The 16720-nt window shown below is 40.7% G+C and overlaps 2 protein-coding genes across 2 annotated transcripts; one reads left to right on the forward strand and one right to left on the reverse strand.

Annotated features, from left to right (window-relative positions):
• Nucleotides 1–5: 5 nt before the first annotated feature.
• On the reverse strand, nucleotides 6–11580 carry LOC125237863. The gene is made up of 5 exons (XM_048145092.1): nucleotides 11203–11580; nucleotides 10360–10462; nucleotides 9064–9106; nucleotides 6104–6180; nucleotides 6–2972 (listed from the first exon to the last, which is right to left on the reverse strand). Coding segments are annotated over exons 1-5 (3192 nt in total). The 5' UTR covers nucleotides 11205–11580.
• Nucleotides 11581–11785: 205 nt separating this feature from the next.
• On the forward strand, nucleotides 11786–13379 carry LOC125237753 (ceramide glucosyltransferase). Its single transcript, XM_048144926.1, has one exon. The coding sequence runs from the start codon at nucleotides 12101–12103 to the stop codon at nucleotides 13292–13294; it is 1194 nt and encodes a 397-aa protein (XP_048000883.1). The 5' UTR covers nucleotides 11786–12100; the 3' UTR covers nucleotides 13295–13379.
• The last annotated feature ends 3341 nt before the right edge of the window (nucleotides 13380–16720 follow it).

The following is a 16720-nucleotide window of genomic DNA, read 5'->3' on the forward strand; positions in this document are numbered from 1 at the left end:
AGAAATTACTTCAGGTTCTTTTTAATAACATTTTTGATTTCCGGAATAGGCTGCCATTTTGGGATTTTTTCGCGTTTCTTTTCTATAACATCTTTAGTTTCTGGCAAAGGAAGCCATTTGTTAATTTCGTCAGAACTAACCCTTTTTAAAACGACTACAGGTGTCACAGTGGAGCTTGATTTCATTGAACGAGTTGGAGTTAAGAATTTTTGTACTTTATCAGAAGACATTCTAGTCAATGCAACCCTTGAAGCACTGTATTGTGATTTTGGTGTAACGGGATTCACCCGAGATTCAATATCTTCAGAAGAGATTCTCTTTAATACAACACTTGGGTTACTTGTAACAGATTCTATATAAGATGAAGCAACACTTTTTTTCCTTTTTAACTGAGGTGTTTTATTCACAATTGATCGCGTACTATCTTTTGTGGACATTCTAGTAATAGGTATAACAGGGGATGTACTTTTTACAGCCTTAGTATTTAATACTTGATTTCTCATATTAACCAAGAACTCCGTAATGGATCTGCTCCTGTCTTCAACATCTACATCTCTGTGTTGGAAACTTTCGTTTAGTGCGTCCAAATTTGGTGGTGATTCATTTAGGTCATTATGGCCGGTAATAGGGGAACGACCACCTGTGTCTATTGATTTCTCCTCCTTCCCTCCATCTGATATGTCAACAGGTTGTATATTTTCAGCTACTGAATTATCATTAGAGTTGTTTATTGACAAGGGTGCATCAACATTTATTCCATCATTATCATTTTCGTTTAGCAACATGTTTTGAGTGTCTCGAGTGGTACTTAAATCTTCCACATCTGTGTAAATCTTTTTTAGTTTCTGAAGCAAATTAGCGTCTAAGGAAGATGTCAAATCGTCTTTGCGTGGTTCTGATTCTACAACCAGTCCGGGAAGAGGACTAACTGTTGTACTTTCCCTTTCAGTTGGCACATTTCTGGGAGTATCCTTTATTCTCTTTGTTGGCTTTGAAAGTTTATCACATCTCTTTTTAAAACGATTCTCAGTCTTAACCTTGATTATTTCCTGTTTGTTAGGTGGTTGAGGTTTACTTCCCGACACGTTTACGAGCTCTTCGTGTACATCTTCAGGTATTGTCTCTAAAAGTGGTACATTTACTGCAGGTTGAGGTTCTTCGGGTACATTCGAATGGCCTTTTTCTTGGACGAAGGAAGTTTCTAACACTTCCGGAGGCTCAGCTCTCATTCTTTCATCAGTCAAGTCAGTACTCTGTATTCTTTTAACTTTCCGGCTTCTAGGTTTCGTTTGTTTAACCGCAACGGGTTTTGCGGTCTTCTGACACTCGTCTTCCGATGAATAATAGGAAGCGTAATTTACGGGTTTTACTGATCTCCTACGTTTAGTTGTGGATTCTAGACTGGACGAACTTATACGTTTTTGGACTTGGATCCTTTTCTTTTTAAAAACTTCATCTTCGCTTTCACTTGACAAATTATAAAGGGACATATCTTTATCGCTTTTCTTATCGACGAGCGTTACTTTCTCGTTATTGACAACGTTATCTTTGATCTTATCGAATATATCGTTTAACTTTTTGGTGTTAGGCGAAATTACAGGTTGTGTACTAGTTTTCTTTCTAGGAAGTCTAATGCGAGATTTGCGGGCATTCTCCAATTCTTTATAGCAAGCCGCTATCGGGGATTCAGTTGAACTCGATGGTCTACGATCTTTTCTGGATCTAGGGATTTCGTTGTTTTCATTATCATCGTCCTTCGGTGAATAAAGTTTGCGCTTTTTTCGTATTAATTGTTCTGTAGCATCGACATCGCCAACTAATGGCGATTTCGTACTTTCCTTTGGGTCTTCATCTTCGACATTATCTGAAGGTTTGACACATTTAGCCTTTTTTTGCCGTACAGTATTCTTTTTTGGAGCTCGTTTTTTAGGTTTAAATTTCAGTGTAACTTTTTGAACATCTTCATTATCGATGTCGTTTGTTTTGTCTTTAAGTGATTTTAATGAGTCTTTATTCATTTTTAGGAAGCTAGTCGTCCTATTTGGTATATCTCTATTCTCTATATCAAGTTGATGCTGCTGTTCTGTCAGTAAATCAACGCATTTATCAAGGTCACTACAAACCTTATCTAATACATCATTAACGCAATCAACAATATCTGCTTCAAAAGCGAAATCGATTTCATCATGTTTCTCTATTATTTCTATGCCATCAACTATATTGTAATCATCTTCTCTGACGTCATCGCGAGAAAGGGTTTCACTAATTTTCTTAATTGTATCAGGACTTATAAATTCTACACAATGTATGCTACTTCGTTGGCAAAAGTATGCGTCAACTGCTTGCTCATTTAACGTTTCATTATCATCAATTTTAATTTTGTTTACTTGGCCTCTTTTAGTTCGACTTCTTTTTCTCCAATCGTCATAACAAGGGGTATCGTTGACGACGTCAGAGTCATCGGTTGTATATCTGACCTCTTCGGGGTTTTTAGATTGGCGTCTTAAACCTAACTTTTTGCGAGGCGCAGTGTCTACAAATGGTGTATTTTCGACGATATCGCTATCTTGTGTAACTTTACCTGATATTATACCACTATCTTTGTCTTGTCCGTGATTAAGTGCCTCTTCTACTAACAAATTAACCAAATCAACTCGGGGTTGTAGTTCTTTGAATGCCTCTATGAAAGTTGGTTGGTCCGGACTGTTAGTTTCATCTAAAGTCGCTGACAGGACGCTAGGTGAATCTTCGGCAATAGGCGAAAGCTGTCTAATGTTTTTACTGAAATTATGAGTCTCGCTGTCGCTATTATATTGCCTTAAACGTGTCGCCCCGCAACGTGGTTTAGGTTGGCTGTTGCTTAAACGTTCCTGATGTTCCTCTTTAAGCCCAGGTAGATCCGGACTGGCAGCGATTCTTGTATAGTTTTTATTGAAAACAAAAGGAGGCAAATCTTTTAATTTCTCGCGAAGCTGAAATAGAAAATCAGCACAAATCTATCAGCAATCAGCACCATTTTTTTTTAAGTTAGCTAAAACATGATAAAATACTCGTTGGAATGAATATGGGTAGTGTCTAAGATCGCTTTGACATAATTTTTAAGAAAAAAGACACGCCGCTTTTGGGGTTCTGGTGAAAGTGGTGAAACGTACTTGTGAATGTTGGATTAATGTAGAAATATGTATTTTTTAAACTGCTTTTTATGTAAGTAGTGGATTATTTGATGGAAATATAAATGAATATACGATTATGTACGAATAAAGTTAAAGTTTGAAGAGTTCCCTCAATTCCTCATGAATCCGATATCTGATTATAAGAAATGGAGCTTGCCAAAATTTGACTTGAAAACTCAATATATGCTTAATAAACAACAAAGAGAACAAATCTCCTCCAACATGAGCTACGGATTGCTGAGGAGTTCCGTTCTGATCATCATCAAAAGTTCCACTTCAAATTGCGTGCTTTGCGTGTGCTTCCAAAGATAAGGTAATAACTAAGATCAGGGTCGATTTTCATGAAACATGGCTACGAACACTCCCGAATTTTTGTTCGTAGGTGTTTATTTTTTTTATACTACGTCGGTGGCAAAGAAGCATACGGCCCGCCTGATGTAAAGCGGTCACCGTAACCTATGGACGCCTGCAACTCAAACAGTGTCACATGAGCGTTGCCACCCCGTTAGAAACTTGTACATTCCCTTTTGCTGTGTTAAGGTTTGTTTATGTTGTAGGTTGGAAAAACAGGATTATGCAATAACTGGACCCGAAAACAAAGGTCCCTACAAGCCCTACAACCCCATCTACAGGACATGATAATATTTATTAGCCCATAGGAATGCGGATTTCCCCAGAGTCCCCAGCCTAGTTTAATCATCTAGTTTTATCCACTCTAACTTTATAGGTATTTCAAATAAAGTACTTATGCCGGTCTTGCCCAGTTGCCCACACTGATCTTACTTTATTTTTGCCGACCTTAGATAGTCTCTTTGCGTGTGCTCCTAAAGATAATTAAGTACTAGTAGTACTACTTGTTTTTCAACAGCCTTAGATATTATTAGAAAGGGACAACAACATAACATGATTAGGCCCTGAAATGCTGTCAAAATTCGCTTTTGTAGGAATTGACCTTTCTGTAGGTAGGTATGTTAGTGCTATTATTTATTTTGTGCTCGTTGTAAAAGTTGTAAAGAACAACCAAAATGGTAGACCGCCTTCTACATAGAAATTAGGGTTTGCTCCCGGGAAATACCGGTACCGAAAGTACCGGGAATTCCCGGGATTTTTGGCCAAGCAAAGAACCGGGAAATCAACTTGAAAAATCCCGGTACTTTCGGTACTTTCGGGAAATATTTTTAGTGACATTTTTTGCTACAAAATTTATTTATTTCTGTTTATATTATTTAAACAGTTAAAAAATAGTTGTAGGTACAGTAACACGCGCTTAATCACTATTTAATAGCGTGTGCATGGCAGTGGCAGCCTGGTAGCCGTAGCCACCGCGATACCCTAGCTAGCCCCACTAGCCAGTTCAGTAGTCGAGTTTTGTATTTTTGGTGAAGGTTTGTTATATAAAGTTGTGTATTTATGTTTTTTCTCTCAATCTCATTTGACTCATTTCTCTGCATGTTATAAGACTCAAAAACTACTAAACGGATATTTATGCGTTTTTCACGTATGTATGAATAGAGTGATTCATGAGGAATGTTTAAGGTTTTTCTTATTATAAATTAATTATTAAAACATGACATATGTGCTAAAAGTCGGTGAAAATCACGCTGCTAAGAGCTTCAATCGAAAACCCTGCCCGTACGTACCGATCGACTTATAACAAAATAATGTATGGTGGAACTGTCGCTCTGATAGGTACATAAATGTAGGTCTAGAAAAAAATTCGGCAATGGCTTATGTCTAACTTTTAATGATAACTGCTATAAACATGCTTAACTTTTAAAAAGATGTTTACATATATTGTGATATTACGGTATTCCATAGAAATTTTCTCGAGAACGATCCCTCTGACTAGCAAAAAAATAGTGCACCATCTCAAATGTTTTGTTTCCTGGAGTTTATATTCTTTGATTCAAATAACATGTTTGGGGAATTTTGTGAGGTTTTACTGCCGGTCGATAATAAATTATTATATTTCTTTAATAGTATTTGTCTTATTATTTCTTTTACTAAGCGATTAAACATCTCCCAGTAATGGCAGATCGCTTAATCGGAGCAATGTATTGCAACGGTAACCATTGGTGCCTATGGTAGCCAGATAGTAGTAGTAGTAGGTTGCAGAATTCTTCACGATTTTTTGTTGTTGTTGCACGGTATAATCTCACTATGAAAATGACTATGAAATAAAAAAAGGCAGATAAAACAATACGCTGAGCGAAGCCGGTGCGGTTCGGTTATGGGAATATATCAATAAAAGATGAAAAATGCCAAAAAATATGTTGATATATTTGAAAAAGCGAAAAAATTAGACCAGTCCCGAAAGTACCGAAAATCCCGGGAAATCCCGGTTCCATATTGCTTCGGTACCGAAAATCCCGGTTCTTTAAAACAGTACCGGTACTGCAATCCCTAATAGAAATGCAGAGAGAGATCCATAGACAAAACATTATCCCACGGACAACCCGAAATAGAATTCTTTGGCGCAAATGTACGGGAATAGACCCAGATAGACTGGGATGAGGGTAGGACAAAGAAGAAGAGTAAAAGTTGTAAAGTACCTTATGACCTACACATAAGTATAAAACACAGAATTCATGTATATTTCATTCATAGTTCATACACATTTTTTTTAACCCCCAAGCCCCCGACGCAAAAAAACGACGGGGTGTTATAAGTTTGACGTGTCTGTCTATCTGTGTGTGTGTGTCTGTCTGTGGCATCGTAGCTCCCGAAGGGATGAATTTAGATTTAGTTTTTTTTGTCTGAAAGGTGAGTGTTCTTAGCCATGTTTCATGAAAATCGGTCTACTATGTCGCGGTCGGGGGATTTTTCAAAATTTAAATACCTTTATGATAATTACATAATTGAAGTTTAGTACAAAAAATTTAAACTATATCATGTACCTATGTGTTAATGATAGTTTATGATAGTCTTACTTGGGCAAGCGACGTAGTGGAAACACTGGAAGGTGACCCACAACTCAGCCGCTGGTCGAAAAATCGTGTGGCGAAGCCTGTAATACACAAAATATAGGCATTTTATTTAAATTGTTACGTTACGCCATTTTCAACCAAAAGTGTACGCAATGCCGATTGTCAATAAGGGACTATTTCCTTAATATATTCAATGTGAAACTGTTCTTATCGTCAACCGTTGGTTGAAACGTCACATATCGTCACTAACTTTGAAAATACCTCTTATCTTATTTGGTAAATGAAAAGACAAATTTAGTAACTATGTATGAGATCTATATAGAGTTACTGCGTTTTAACTTTGAGTAGGAGTATGAGATACGAGATTTTCTCAAAGTACTGACGATATGTGAAGAGCCTATAATTTAAGAGTACAGCAGAGTTCATAAATATGTGTACATTTCTTTACTTTAACTTAACGCATTGCAATGACTGATTCGCATTATCTCTTGACCTCGCCCAGCTGTTCCGTGAACCAACTTGTATTCCGGATGTTGCTAGTCACACACCCAATTGCTTGGACCTTCTGCTGACAACCGATCCAGACAGGTACAACGTGTCAGTGTCGTCCCCTTTTGGGACTTCTGATCACTGTCTGGTGAAATCTATATCGACCCACTCCCCTCCTGACCACAGCCCGAGAGGCTCGCGTCGAGTGTGGCGATACAGGTCAGCAGACTGGGATGAGATGCGGCATTTGTTTGCATCTTATCCTTGGCAGCAAACCTGTTTCACCAGTGATGATCCGTCGAGCTGCGCGGAAGCTGTTACCGGCGTGGTCCGCCAGGGCATGGAATACTTTGTGCCCTTCTCTGACGTCCCAACTGGTGCAGCAGCTCGCCCATGGTTCAATGCAGAGTGTGCTCAGGCTGAGGCACTCAAGCACTCTGCCTATCTATCATGGGCTGATGCTCGTAGTCGCAAAGCTCCGGATGTACGCGATAAGAAGCAGTGTTTCAATAAAGCTGCCAAGTCCTGCAAAAGGTTATTCAGAAAGCCCGATTCCTCCACGTTAGCCGCATTGGGACCAAACTATCCTCGTACCCGTCAGGGAGTAAGGCGTTCTGGTCGCTTGCGAAATCGGTGGAGTCGAATTTCTGTCGTCCTTCGCTAACTCCCTTGCTCAAGCCGGATGGGTCACTGGTCCACACTGCGATATTCGAGAATTCAGCAAACCTGTTTGTCTCCAAGAACATATTCGCGGAGAATTACTATATTCGTTCGGCATGTGAAATTTGATTGTATTCAGACGCTGGCTACCGCACAAACACAGGTATTCCGCCCTTTTAATATTAAAACTTAAAACTAAAGCGTCGTATTGCGGGGCTTCAATGCCCGAAGTTAAAATACACCAAAAAGAGGTGTTGAAAGTGATGCGCTGCCTAGACTTCAAAAAAGCTAGTGGCCCAGACGGTATTCCAGCTATCGTGCTCAAAACATGTGCCCCAGAGTTGTCTCCTATTTTGACGCGCCTGTTTAGGCTTTCTCTCAATACGGGTTTTGTTCCCGAGACGTGTGCGCAAGTTCGCTTGTATATGGAATACTGCTGCCACTTGTGGGACGGCTCTGCCAAATACCAGTTGGCAGCCTTGGACTCAATAGAACGTCGAGCTCGAAGACTCATTGGCGACGTTCCGGCAGGCAAGGCAGGATTACAAAGCCTCGAGCATCGCCGTCGAGTTGCGTCCTTGTCCGTCTTCTACCGGATACATTCTGGAGAGTGTGCACAGGAACTGCATGACCTGGTTCCTCCTTCCCCGTTCCATCACCGGACAACCAGGCGCGGGGAGCGGTTTCACCCTTACGTTGTCGACCTACCTTTCATTCGCACGAAGAGGTTTGCCTCTTCTTTCCTAATGCGAACTGCTAAGGAATGGAACATGCTCCCCTCGTCTGTATTCCCGGGCGAATACAATCTGGGTGAATTCAAGTCAAGAGTGAATAGGCTATTACTGAACCAGTGAGCTACAACCTCGGCCTTGTCGTCACTTTCCATCAGGTGCGACTAAGGTCAATCACTGGCCAGTTTATAATAAAAAAATAAAAATAAAAAAAAGACTCAAATCATCATCTAGACCACCATGTCATCAAAAATAAGCAAAATAAAGAGCCCTATGGTACTTACGTAATACTTAAAAGGCCCCTAAGCTGAATGTACACATATTTATGAACTCGACCGTACATGATCGCCGATGCTCTTGGCCAAGGCGAAATATTTAAGTGCGATATTGAGATATAGGTATCTACGCAACAATTTAAGTTCTCGCGCTTTTTGTACACATATTAAGAAAATAAAGGTCACTCACAGGTCAAACGCAACGCTTCGGTCAGGTTGCCCTGGCCGTGATCCCGGAAGACTGACGTCCCAGAAAAGTGTCAACGGAGATGTAAACAACACAAAACTACCCGATATTAGTTTACATAAATGTTCGGGATAGACAAATAAATAAATTGCATCTACCCTCTTCTAGTTCATGTTTATTTCCCACCGCAACCACGGCCGCAACTCGGTAAAATAATGTTAATTAATCGTGTAAATCGCGTTCAGCCTGTGAGGGACGTTAAAGCCTCCGCCACACATAAAGCGTTTTGATAGCGCAGCGGAATCGCATTTCGCTCGCAATCCGCGCTCGTTAGTTCCCGCTGGCGTCCGTTGGGCTTGCGCCCAGCGCCCGTCCGGCGCACCGCTATTGTTGCGCTCCGCTAACGCTCCGCCCACGTTCTCAAAGCGCGCAAGTGTGGCCGAGCTTTAAATACAGGTAACTACGTTCCACTACTGACGTTAAATACATATTGCGCTTTTGGCTCTAGTTGAGACATATTTGCTATCGATCGACAAGAAATGCCTACGAAGGATCAACCAAAGTAACATACAATGGGTCAACTGACGACCATACTTTACTATATTACTAAATAACTATTACCTGCTCTAAATCTTCGCGCCCTAGGAATGCTCTGTTCCGGTTCCTGAATAAAATTAAATGGAAAATATATCATAAAACGCGGCTAACGTCTTTACCACTAGACCACACGCCCGCCCGCCGCTGGGCGGGCGTGTGGTCTAGTGGTAAAGACGTTAGCCGCGTAAGCTGAAGACCCGGGTTCGATTCCCGGCTCGGCCACCAGTGGGCCTTGCCGTTTTTTCTTTCGTGTATGATATCTATTTCAATTTATAATTTATATATAGTAGTGTGACTACTTGGAAAAAGAACAAATCAAAAAATATTCAATAAAATAATTTGATTTGTTCCCTAGTTGTGTGGAAAATATATCATTTTGATATTGCGTGTATTTTGTTGTAATATTCTAACTACCCAAGCCTACTACTCGCAGATGTCCAAGATACAGACAGCCTAGTTTGGAGTCTGATAGATATACATACCGGGTGTCCCTAAAATCAACGCTAAAACGAAAAGGGGTGATAGTAATAGTACATCTCATTAGCTATCACATTAAGTGAATTTGACCTTAATGAAAATGTAATTTTGAGATATTGGCACTTTGTAGGGTTCCGTACCTCAAAAAGGAAAAACGGAACCCTTATAGGATCACTTGTGTGTCTATCTGTCCGTTGTCACAGCCAATTTTCTCCGAAACTACCGAACCAATTAACTTCAAATTTGACACACATATGTAAACCTGTGACCCAAAGACGGACATGTAATTTAAATTAAGAAAATTCAATTATAGGGGCCCCTTCTGGGGGGTAAAAGTGAAAATTAAAAATCAAAGTTTCTAGAACTATATTGTGTTACATATTACATATCAAATGAAAGAGCTTTTTATAAATATTTCAAAAATATTTTTTTAAATAATTTTTTGTGAAGTTATTTTCAAGTAATTTAAGAAGAAACTTATTAGAAATGTACAGTAAAGCGTAAGTCGGACTTAAAAGAAAAAACTCAAATTACGAATTTCACTCACTGCCGCTTGACTTAAGTTCCTATTCCTACTAAAAAGGAGGCGCTTAAGCCCTTCTTATAGTGTACGGAACCCTTGCAACGCGACTACAACTCGCACTTGGCCGGTTTTTTACTGATCATTTTTTTAAACATAAAACAGCCAATGTCTCAAAAACTAACATTATAATAATTATAATATCATATTTATATATTAGCCGTGTACACACTGGCTGCATGTGTGGCCAGTGTGGATCCGGCTATTGATATATATATATATATTGCTATTGCAGTCCTGCGAGATACAAATGAAAGACATACACTTAATGCATCAGGGGCGATGGACAAGCGGCGAGATCTGGCTTGGCGATTGTCCTGTGAGCCGAATTCAGGTTGCCGAGACTCGTTTGTGTTAGCTCGAATCCTATGGAACAGACAAATAAAATTAAATTAATAAATATTATATGGCCCTATTAACAGAGTCTAATGGTAAGCTCAAGATGGATAGTGTTGTGGATACTCAGACAACGAGTAATATACAAATACTTATATATACAAAATATCTGCGCTCATTACAGAAATGCTTAATGATAGGCCAAACCAGTCGTCAAAATAAATATAATATCGTAATTTAATTAAAAGTAAATAAAGAATAATAAATAAATAAATAAATATTATAGGACATTCTTACACAGATTGACTGAGCCCCATGGTAAGCTCAAGAAGGCTTGTATTGTGGGTACTCAGACAACGATATAATACATAATATACAAATACTTATATACATAGAAAACGTCCATGACTCAGGAACAAATATCTGTGCTCATCACACAAAGTAGGGTGCAAGTTTATTTCTAGCGTTAGTTTTCGTCCATATGTCAGACGTCTCACCGACAAGCAAAGCTGGCGGGAAGGAGGCACTCACAAATTGTCTTCTATAGGTACAAACTATGACTCCTACTAGTAGGCTACTTCATAAAGTTAAAGGAAGCTTAAAAGCTTCAATTGCTCCGTAAGTATCTAAGATATGTTCTCTTTGAAAACTGTTGATTCATGATTGAGATAAAGTAGCTTAGATACACAAAATAAAGGCGAAAAGTCTGAACGGAATGTCGAACTTGTTAAGACTTGAAAACAGTTTGACGCAAAGTCAGCGTTACTTACATGCCAAAATAGTAATTTATGAAATGTCACGCACAAACACAATAGGAAAGCTTAGTTTATTACATTTAAATAAACTTGTATTTGAGTTACCTCAACACCGTCACAGACAGAATTTAATAGTACAAACAAACACTTTAAATAAATTCCCGCGAAGGGTGAAGGGGAAGAAAAAACAAAACAAATGACGCTCTCAGCCTCTCAATATTGCCATACTGAAAAATCCAAAGAGACAAAAGAGGACTTAACAGACGTTGTTTAGAATCGGTTGTAGGAAGCGGCTACACTATACTGGCGTGAATGAACTTCCATAGTATATTTTTAAACCTACTCTATTTTGCAATCACCTTAACATCTGTGGAACGGATGGTAAATTATGCATTGCCATTATTTTCCATAGCCCGGACGTGTGCTAGCTCTATAATGTATTTTACCCTTTATCACATGCCAATTGTTACAAAGTCTGTACAAGCCTTTCACAAAACGCTGTTCGCTGTTATTCTCTATCTCTTTCTGGCGTTGCATATTTCCTATGCTCACTAGCGCCAATGAAGAAAATATCAATGTATTTCAAAATGTGTCTGCGTGTTGGCTGCAGTGTACAGGCGAAGCTGCGTGAAGTGGAGGGGTTACGATGATAGCGATAACGACGGGAGTTGTACGATATGTAAAAGAAGTTTACCTTTAGTGATTCGGTAAAATCGAAGCCGAGCGGCCGACTGGCTAGAATGACACGGTAGCTAGTTTAGTTTATTACAATGGTGTACATACTTACGAGTTTCGAATGTCTTCTGCAATTTTACAACCAGTCAAGTCAATTGTGACCGCGTCATAGAAGACTATCGGGGACACTCGATATTATGCGGCCCGACCAAGAGAACATTACAAAAAGATCACAATTATGATGCCTATGGTGTACACAGTGTATGGTTTCGCCATATTTTTTATGCTAGCATTTCTGTTTATATGGACAATTCACATAGTGGCGTTATCGTATTCGAAATGGAAGCTACATCGGACGGTGGACCGGTCGCCGCCAGAGCAGCCTTACCCCGGCGTGTCGATCCTGAAGCCGTTGACCGGCGTGGATCCGAACCTGTTCTCGAACCTCGAGACGTTTTTCACGCTAGACTACCCGCTCTACGAGCTTCTGTTCTGTGTCGAGGACGAGCACGACCCCGCTGTGATGCTCGTACATTCCTTAATGCAAAAGTATCCTGACATAGACGCGCGGCTGTTCACGGGCGGCGTGCGAGTCGGGGTGAACCCTAAAATTAACAATATGCAGCCGGCGTTTCTGGCCGGGAAGTATCCTCTAGTCCTCGTGAGCGACGCCGGTATTCGGATGCGAGACGACACGCTGCTCGACATGGTGCAGCACATGAAGGACGATACCGGCATAGTGCACCAGATGCCGTTCGCGTGCGACGCTGAAGGATTCGCCGCGGTGTATGAAAAAGTGTTTTTCGGGACCGCGCAAGCCCGTATGTACTTGGCAGCGGATTTTCTAAGAATAAACTGCCATGTGGGGATGTCGTCGCTCGTGCGGAAGTGCGCGCTGGAAGAGTGCGGCGGGCTAGCGACGTTCGGTGAATACTTGGCGGAGGACTTCTTCATAGCGAAGGAGGTGACGTCTCGCGGGTGGAAGATGCGGGTGTGCTCGCTGCCGGCGCTGCAGAACTCGGGCACGCGGTCGGTGGGGCAGCTGCAGGCGCGGCTGACGCGCTGGGCGCGCCTGCGGATCGCCATGGTGCCGACGACGACGCTCATGGAGCCGCTGAGCGAGTGCCTGCCGCTGGGCGCGGGCGCCGCGTGGGCCGCGGGCCAGCTCTTCGGCGCGGAGCCTCTCCCCTTCTTCCTCGTCCACATCCTCCTGTGGTTCCTCTCAGACTGGCTCATGTTACGTTCAGTGCAGAATGGCTCGCCGCCGTTCACTAAAGTGCAATTCCTAGTTGGTTGGATATGGAGTGAGTGCTGTGCGCCATTCATTCTTTTTGCTGCATTCTTGAACCCGGAGATCTCGTGGCGGACACGGAGCTACCGGCTGGACTGGGGCGGAAAGGCCCACGAACTCAAACCTAAGCTCAAATTCTGAGCATCCTCTGTTAAAGCTTTAATTTGGGTGCAGTGTTAACTGCGAGTGCTGCAAGCTTGAGTGAGTTGTATTATTATAATAAGTTTTTATTCCTATATAACGCTTTTGATTTAGAACTTGTACAATTAATATGTTAAAGTATTTAATTTTATGATAACTATTACCGTGCCCCCTTCAATAAGTTAGTGAATCACTCTTTATCTATAATAGAGGCGGTACCACAGAACGATGACTCATATCATTTATATTTCAACTCTACTGCCCTTCAGACTATCAAAACCTTTTTACTAATTTACTGAAATTACAGCCATGACAATGACACAATATTTTTGGACATTTTCAAATGCTAGTCAGTATACATTACATGGTAAACTGATATGTGTATTTGCCATGTGTTTGTTTGTAAATAATGCTCAAATACTTAATGCCATACAACAGTGATTCAAACATTTGATAAAATAAATACCAAATTTATATGACAGTGGTCCTTGCATAATAAATCACTTGATACAGCAGATTGCATTACAGTTTGAGCGACAAAATTTTATATACTTATGCGGTGCCTGGAGGGCATGACATTAACTTTCCATAATAGGTAAGTCCATGAATCAATATCACTTATGTTGATGGCTGGTCAGGCTTAGTCATCTTGCTTAGCAAGCAAATTATCTTGAGTTTGAATCCTGCAGGCTCTGAGTTGGATAATCTTTATTGCATCAGTGCATCCCTATCGCACTTAAATAGTGTGAAAAGGATGAACTGACATTATTGTTTATCACCATGTTTGCCTGCCTGTAAAGGGAATTTATTTGAGTCATAACAGTGACATTTGTTTCTGAGTCAGGTGGATTTTGTATGACATAATATACTATACATTGTGGTCTGATACTCAAGCCTTCTGGAGCTTACTAGGGTCCATCAATATGAAATAAATATGACTAACCCCTTATTCATAAACATTCAATTCGCTAAAGTTATCAAGCTGATAAAAAGTTCGTTTGGTCTCTTTCTGACGTATTGGTCTGATGGAAAGGGACAGGGGAACTTTATCGGCTTGATAATTTTAATGAATGTTTATTAATAAGGTGAATAACAGGGTAAAGCCTCCGCCACACATAAAGTGTTTTGATAGCGTAGCGTTAGCGGAGCGCAATGATAGCGGTGCCCCGGACGAACGCTGGCGTTCCGCTCGCAATCCGCGCGCATTCCGCTCGCAATCCGCGCTCATTCCGCTCGCAATCCGCGCTCGTTAGTTCCCGCCGATGTCCGCTGGGCGCAACGCCAACGTTCGCCCGGCGCACCGCTATCAATGCGCTCCGCTGACGCTCCGCTAACGCTCCGCCTACGCTCTCAAAACGCGCATGTGTGGCAGAGCTTTAAAAGTATAGTCATACAAAGAAGATATTGAATGGTGAGAATGGCATCTGTTATGTATTGTGTGGTTTTTAAATATGACTACTTGTTTCAATCACTGTTCTGGCATAATACAAATAGGTATAATACTTAAGTTATTAAAAGTATCTCGTTTGTGGTGAAGTGAGTCACATCTGTCTAGCATTTGTGCCATTGTAAATCAAAAGGGTACTTAAGTATTGTCGGTTTAGGTTGGTTGTCAATAAAGCACTATTTCCATAATAGTTTCAGTATGAAATTTATGTAATAGATAAACGACAATGTGGTACCTTTTTATTGTAAACGCATTGACTAGACTTTAATTGGCATACCTCGCTTGAAAGTTGAAAGCAATATTATAGTAACAAATAGGCAATTAAATAAAACAGCAAGAGTTTGATAAAGGTGCTGTGACATTCATATTTCAGAAAGATGAGTAACAAAAACTACAATATGTTTAAATGGGTTGCCGGTTGTTCAAGTTAGCAATTGATTCGGTTCAGCATAGTTCAGCAGTTTATTTTGCTTATAATTACATTTCACATGATATCGAGACATCAAATCGTAATTAATTTAAATAGATAAGACACTAGCAATGTGTACTTTCGTACATTGACCCGCCTGATTTATCTCTGCCGGACGAATAAAAATACATGTAATGTTGTCATGTCACGCTTTCACAAGGGCATTGATCATCAGCATCATGAGAAGAACAGAAATATAATTACGCGCGTGCAATAGAGAAGAGATAGGAACAGGTCAATGTACGCAATTCCCAGTTCAAATCGTCCTTTCTTTAAAACGTCTCTAATACTCTCGGATTTTAGTGTCGAAAGAAATGCTCAGTGCCAAGAACGCTTTTGTAAAATAACTCTTATCATATAAATGTACTTACTGTCAATGTAGCATTCACTCCAATGTCACTCCTACCCAGATTTAAAGCTCGGCCACACATGCGCGTTTTGATAGTGTAGGCGGAGCGGAGCGGAGGATCCTCGGAAATGGATCGAAACTTGTCGAGCGTTATATCGACTTAATACGTGAGTAACCCGCTTAAAATATTTTAAATATGTCTGAGTCTCACGGGAGTACGTCTCCGTTTCAAAACCTTTGCTAGGTTGCATCGGCCCGTAGGGCCCTTGTGGACCTAGGTGGAAAATCGGGCCTAACGGCCTAGCCGAAATGACAATCGTTGCTGCTAGACGCCGATCGAAACGCACTCTGGCTCTGTCGATGTCGGGCCAATCCGGAAGAGCGATGGCGGCGAGGCGAGTATAAGTTTTTTCCAATTTTGAATAAAACTTTGGGACAATTGGAACTAGCTAAAACGTTCTAAAATATCGCAGGGTACTTGGTAGCCTGGTAGGTAAGGCATTTTTGTATTTAATAGGTTTGCTCATAGACATGATCCAAAAGAGCCATATAAAAAGTTATTCAATTTAAAAAGGTACGCGTTTGATGTTAAAAGATAAACACAGACATAAAAGCTAAATTTGAAGTGTCATGAGTGGCCCTTTTAAACATTTAGTTTAATTTTAGCCCTAAATTCGTAAACAATAGATGCAACAAGTATCGACAGAGCCAGATTCCGTTTCGATCAAACGCTTATGATTTTGGCTAGGCCTACAGAGTACGTAGCAGAATGGCACAAACGCTCACGAAACGCTCGTAGATATCTATCTATCGCTCTTGCGTATTGGCGCAACAGAGCCAGCCTACTGAGACTACCTTTCGCGACGTTTCGTTTTCATTTCGCGTCGCAGAAGTGCCATTCGGCTACGGCACCAGGGTAGCAAACTTTTAGGGCGTAGGTATGTTGATACGCTTGATGCTGACTGGACAAATAAAGCGCGAATCGAACAAAAATCTTGTGAAACAACGGATGAAGTTTTTTCATGACTCGCTGGACCGTAACTAGGAGAATTTAACAGCCTTGACAGTAATCAATTTATTCAACTTATACAACGTTTCCACTTGATAAATAAAATAAGTGTTAGGCAGCGTTCCCACTTATGCGTCGCGTGTCTCGGGGCG

Source organism: Leguminivora glycinivorella, chromosome 22, assembly GCF_023078275.1.
Source record: "Leguminivora glycinivorella isolate SPB_JAAS2020 chromosome 22, LegGlyc_1.1, whole genome shotgun sequence".
In the NCBI taxonomy this organism is placed as follows: Eukaryota; Metazoa; Arthropoda; class Insecta; order Lepidoptera; family Tortricidae; genus Leguminivora; species Leguminivora glycinivorella.

Excerpts from the sequence above, each read along its gene's own strand:
- LOC125237753 (XM_048144926.1), top strand. The coding sequence starts at position 12,101 with ATGATGCCTATGGTGTACACAGTGTATGGTTTCGCCATATTTTTTATG.
- LOC125237863 (XM_048145092.1), bottom strand. Across the intron at positions 6,181-9,063 it reads GGCGCGAAGATTTAGAGCAG|GCTTCGCCACACGATTTTTC; the intron begins GTAATAGTTATT and ends TGTGTATTACAG. Across the intron at positions 2,973-6,103 it reads CCACTACGTCGCTTGCCCAA|CTTCGCGAGAAATTAAAAGA; the intron begins GTAAGACTATCA and ends TTTCTATTTCAG.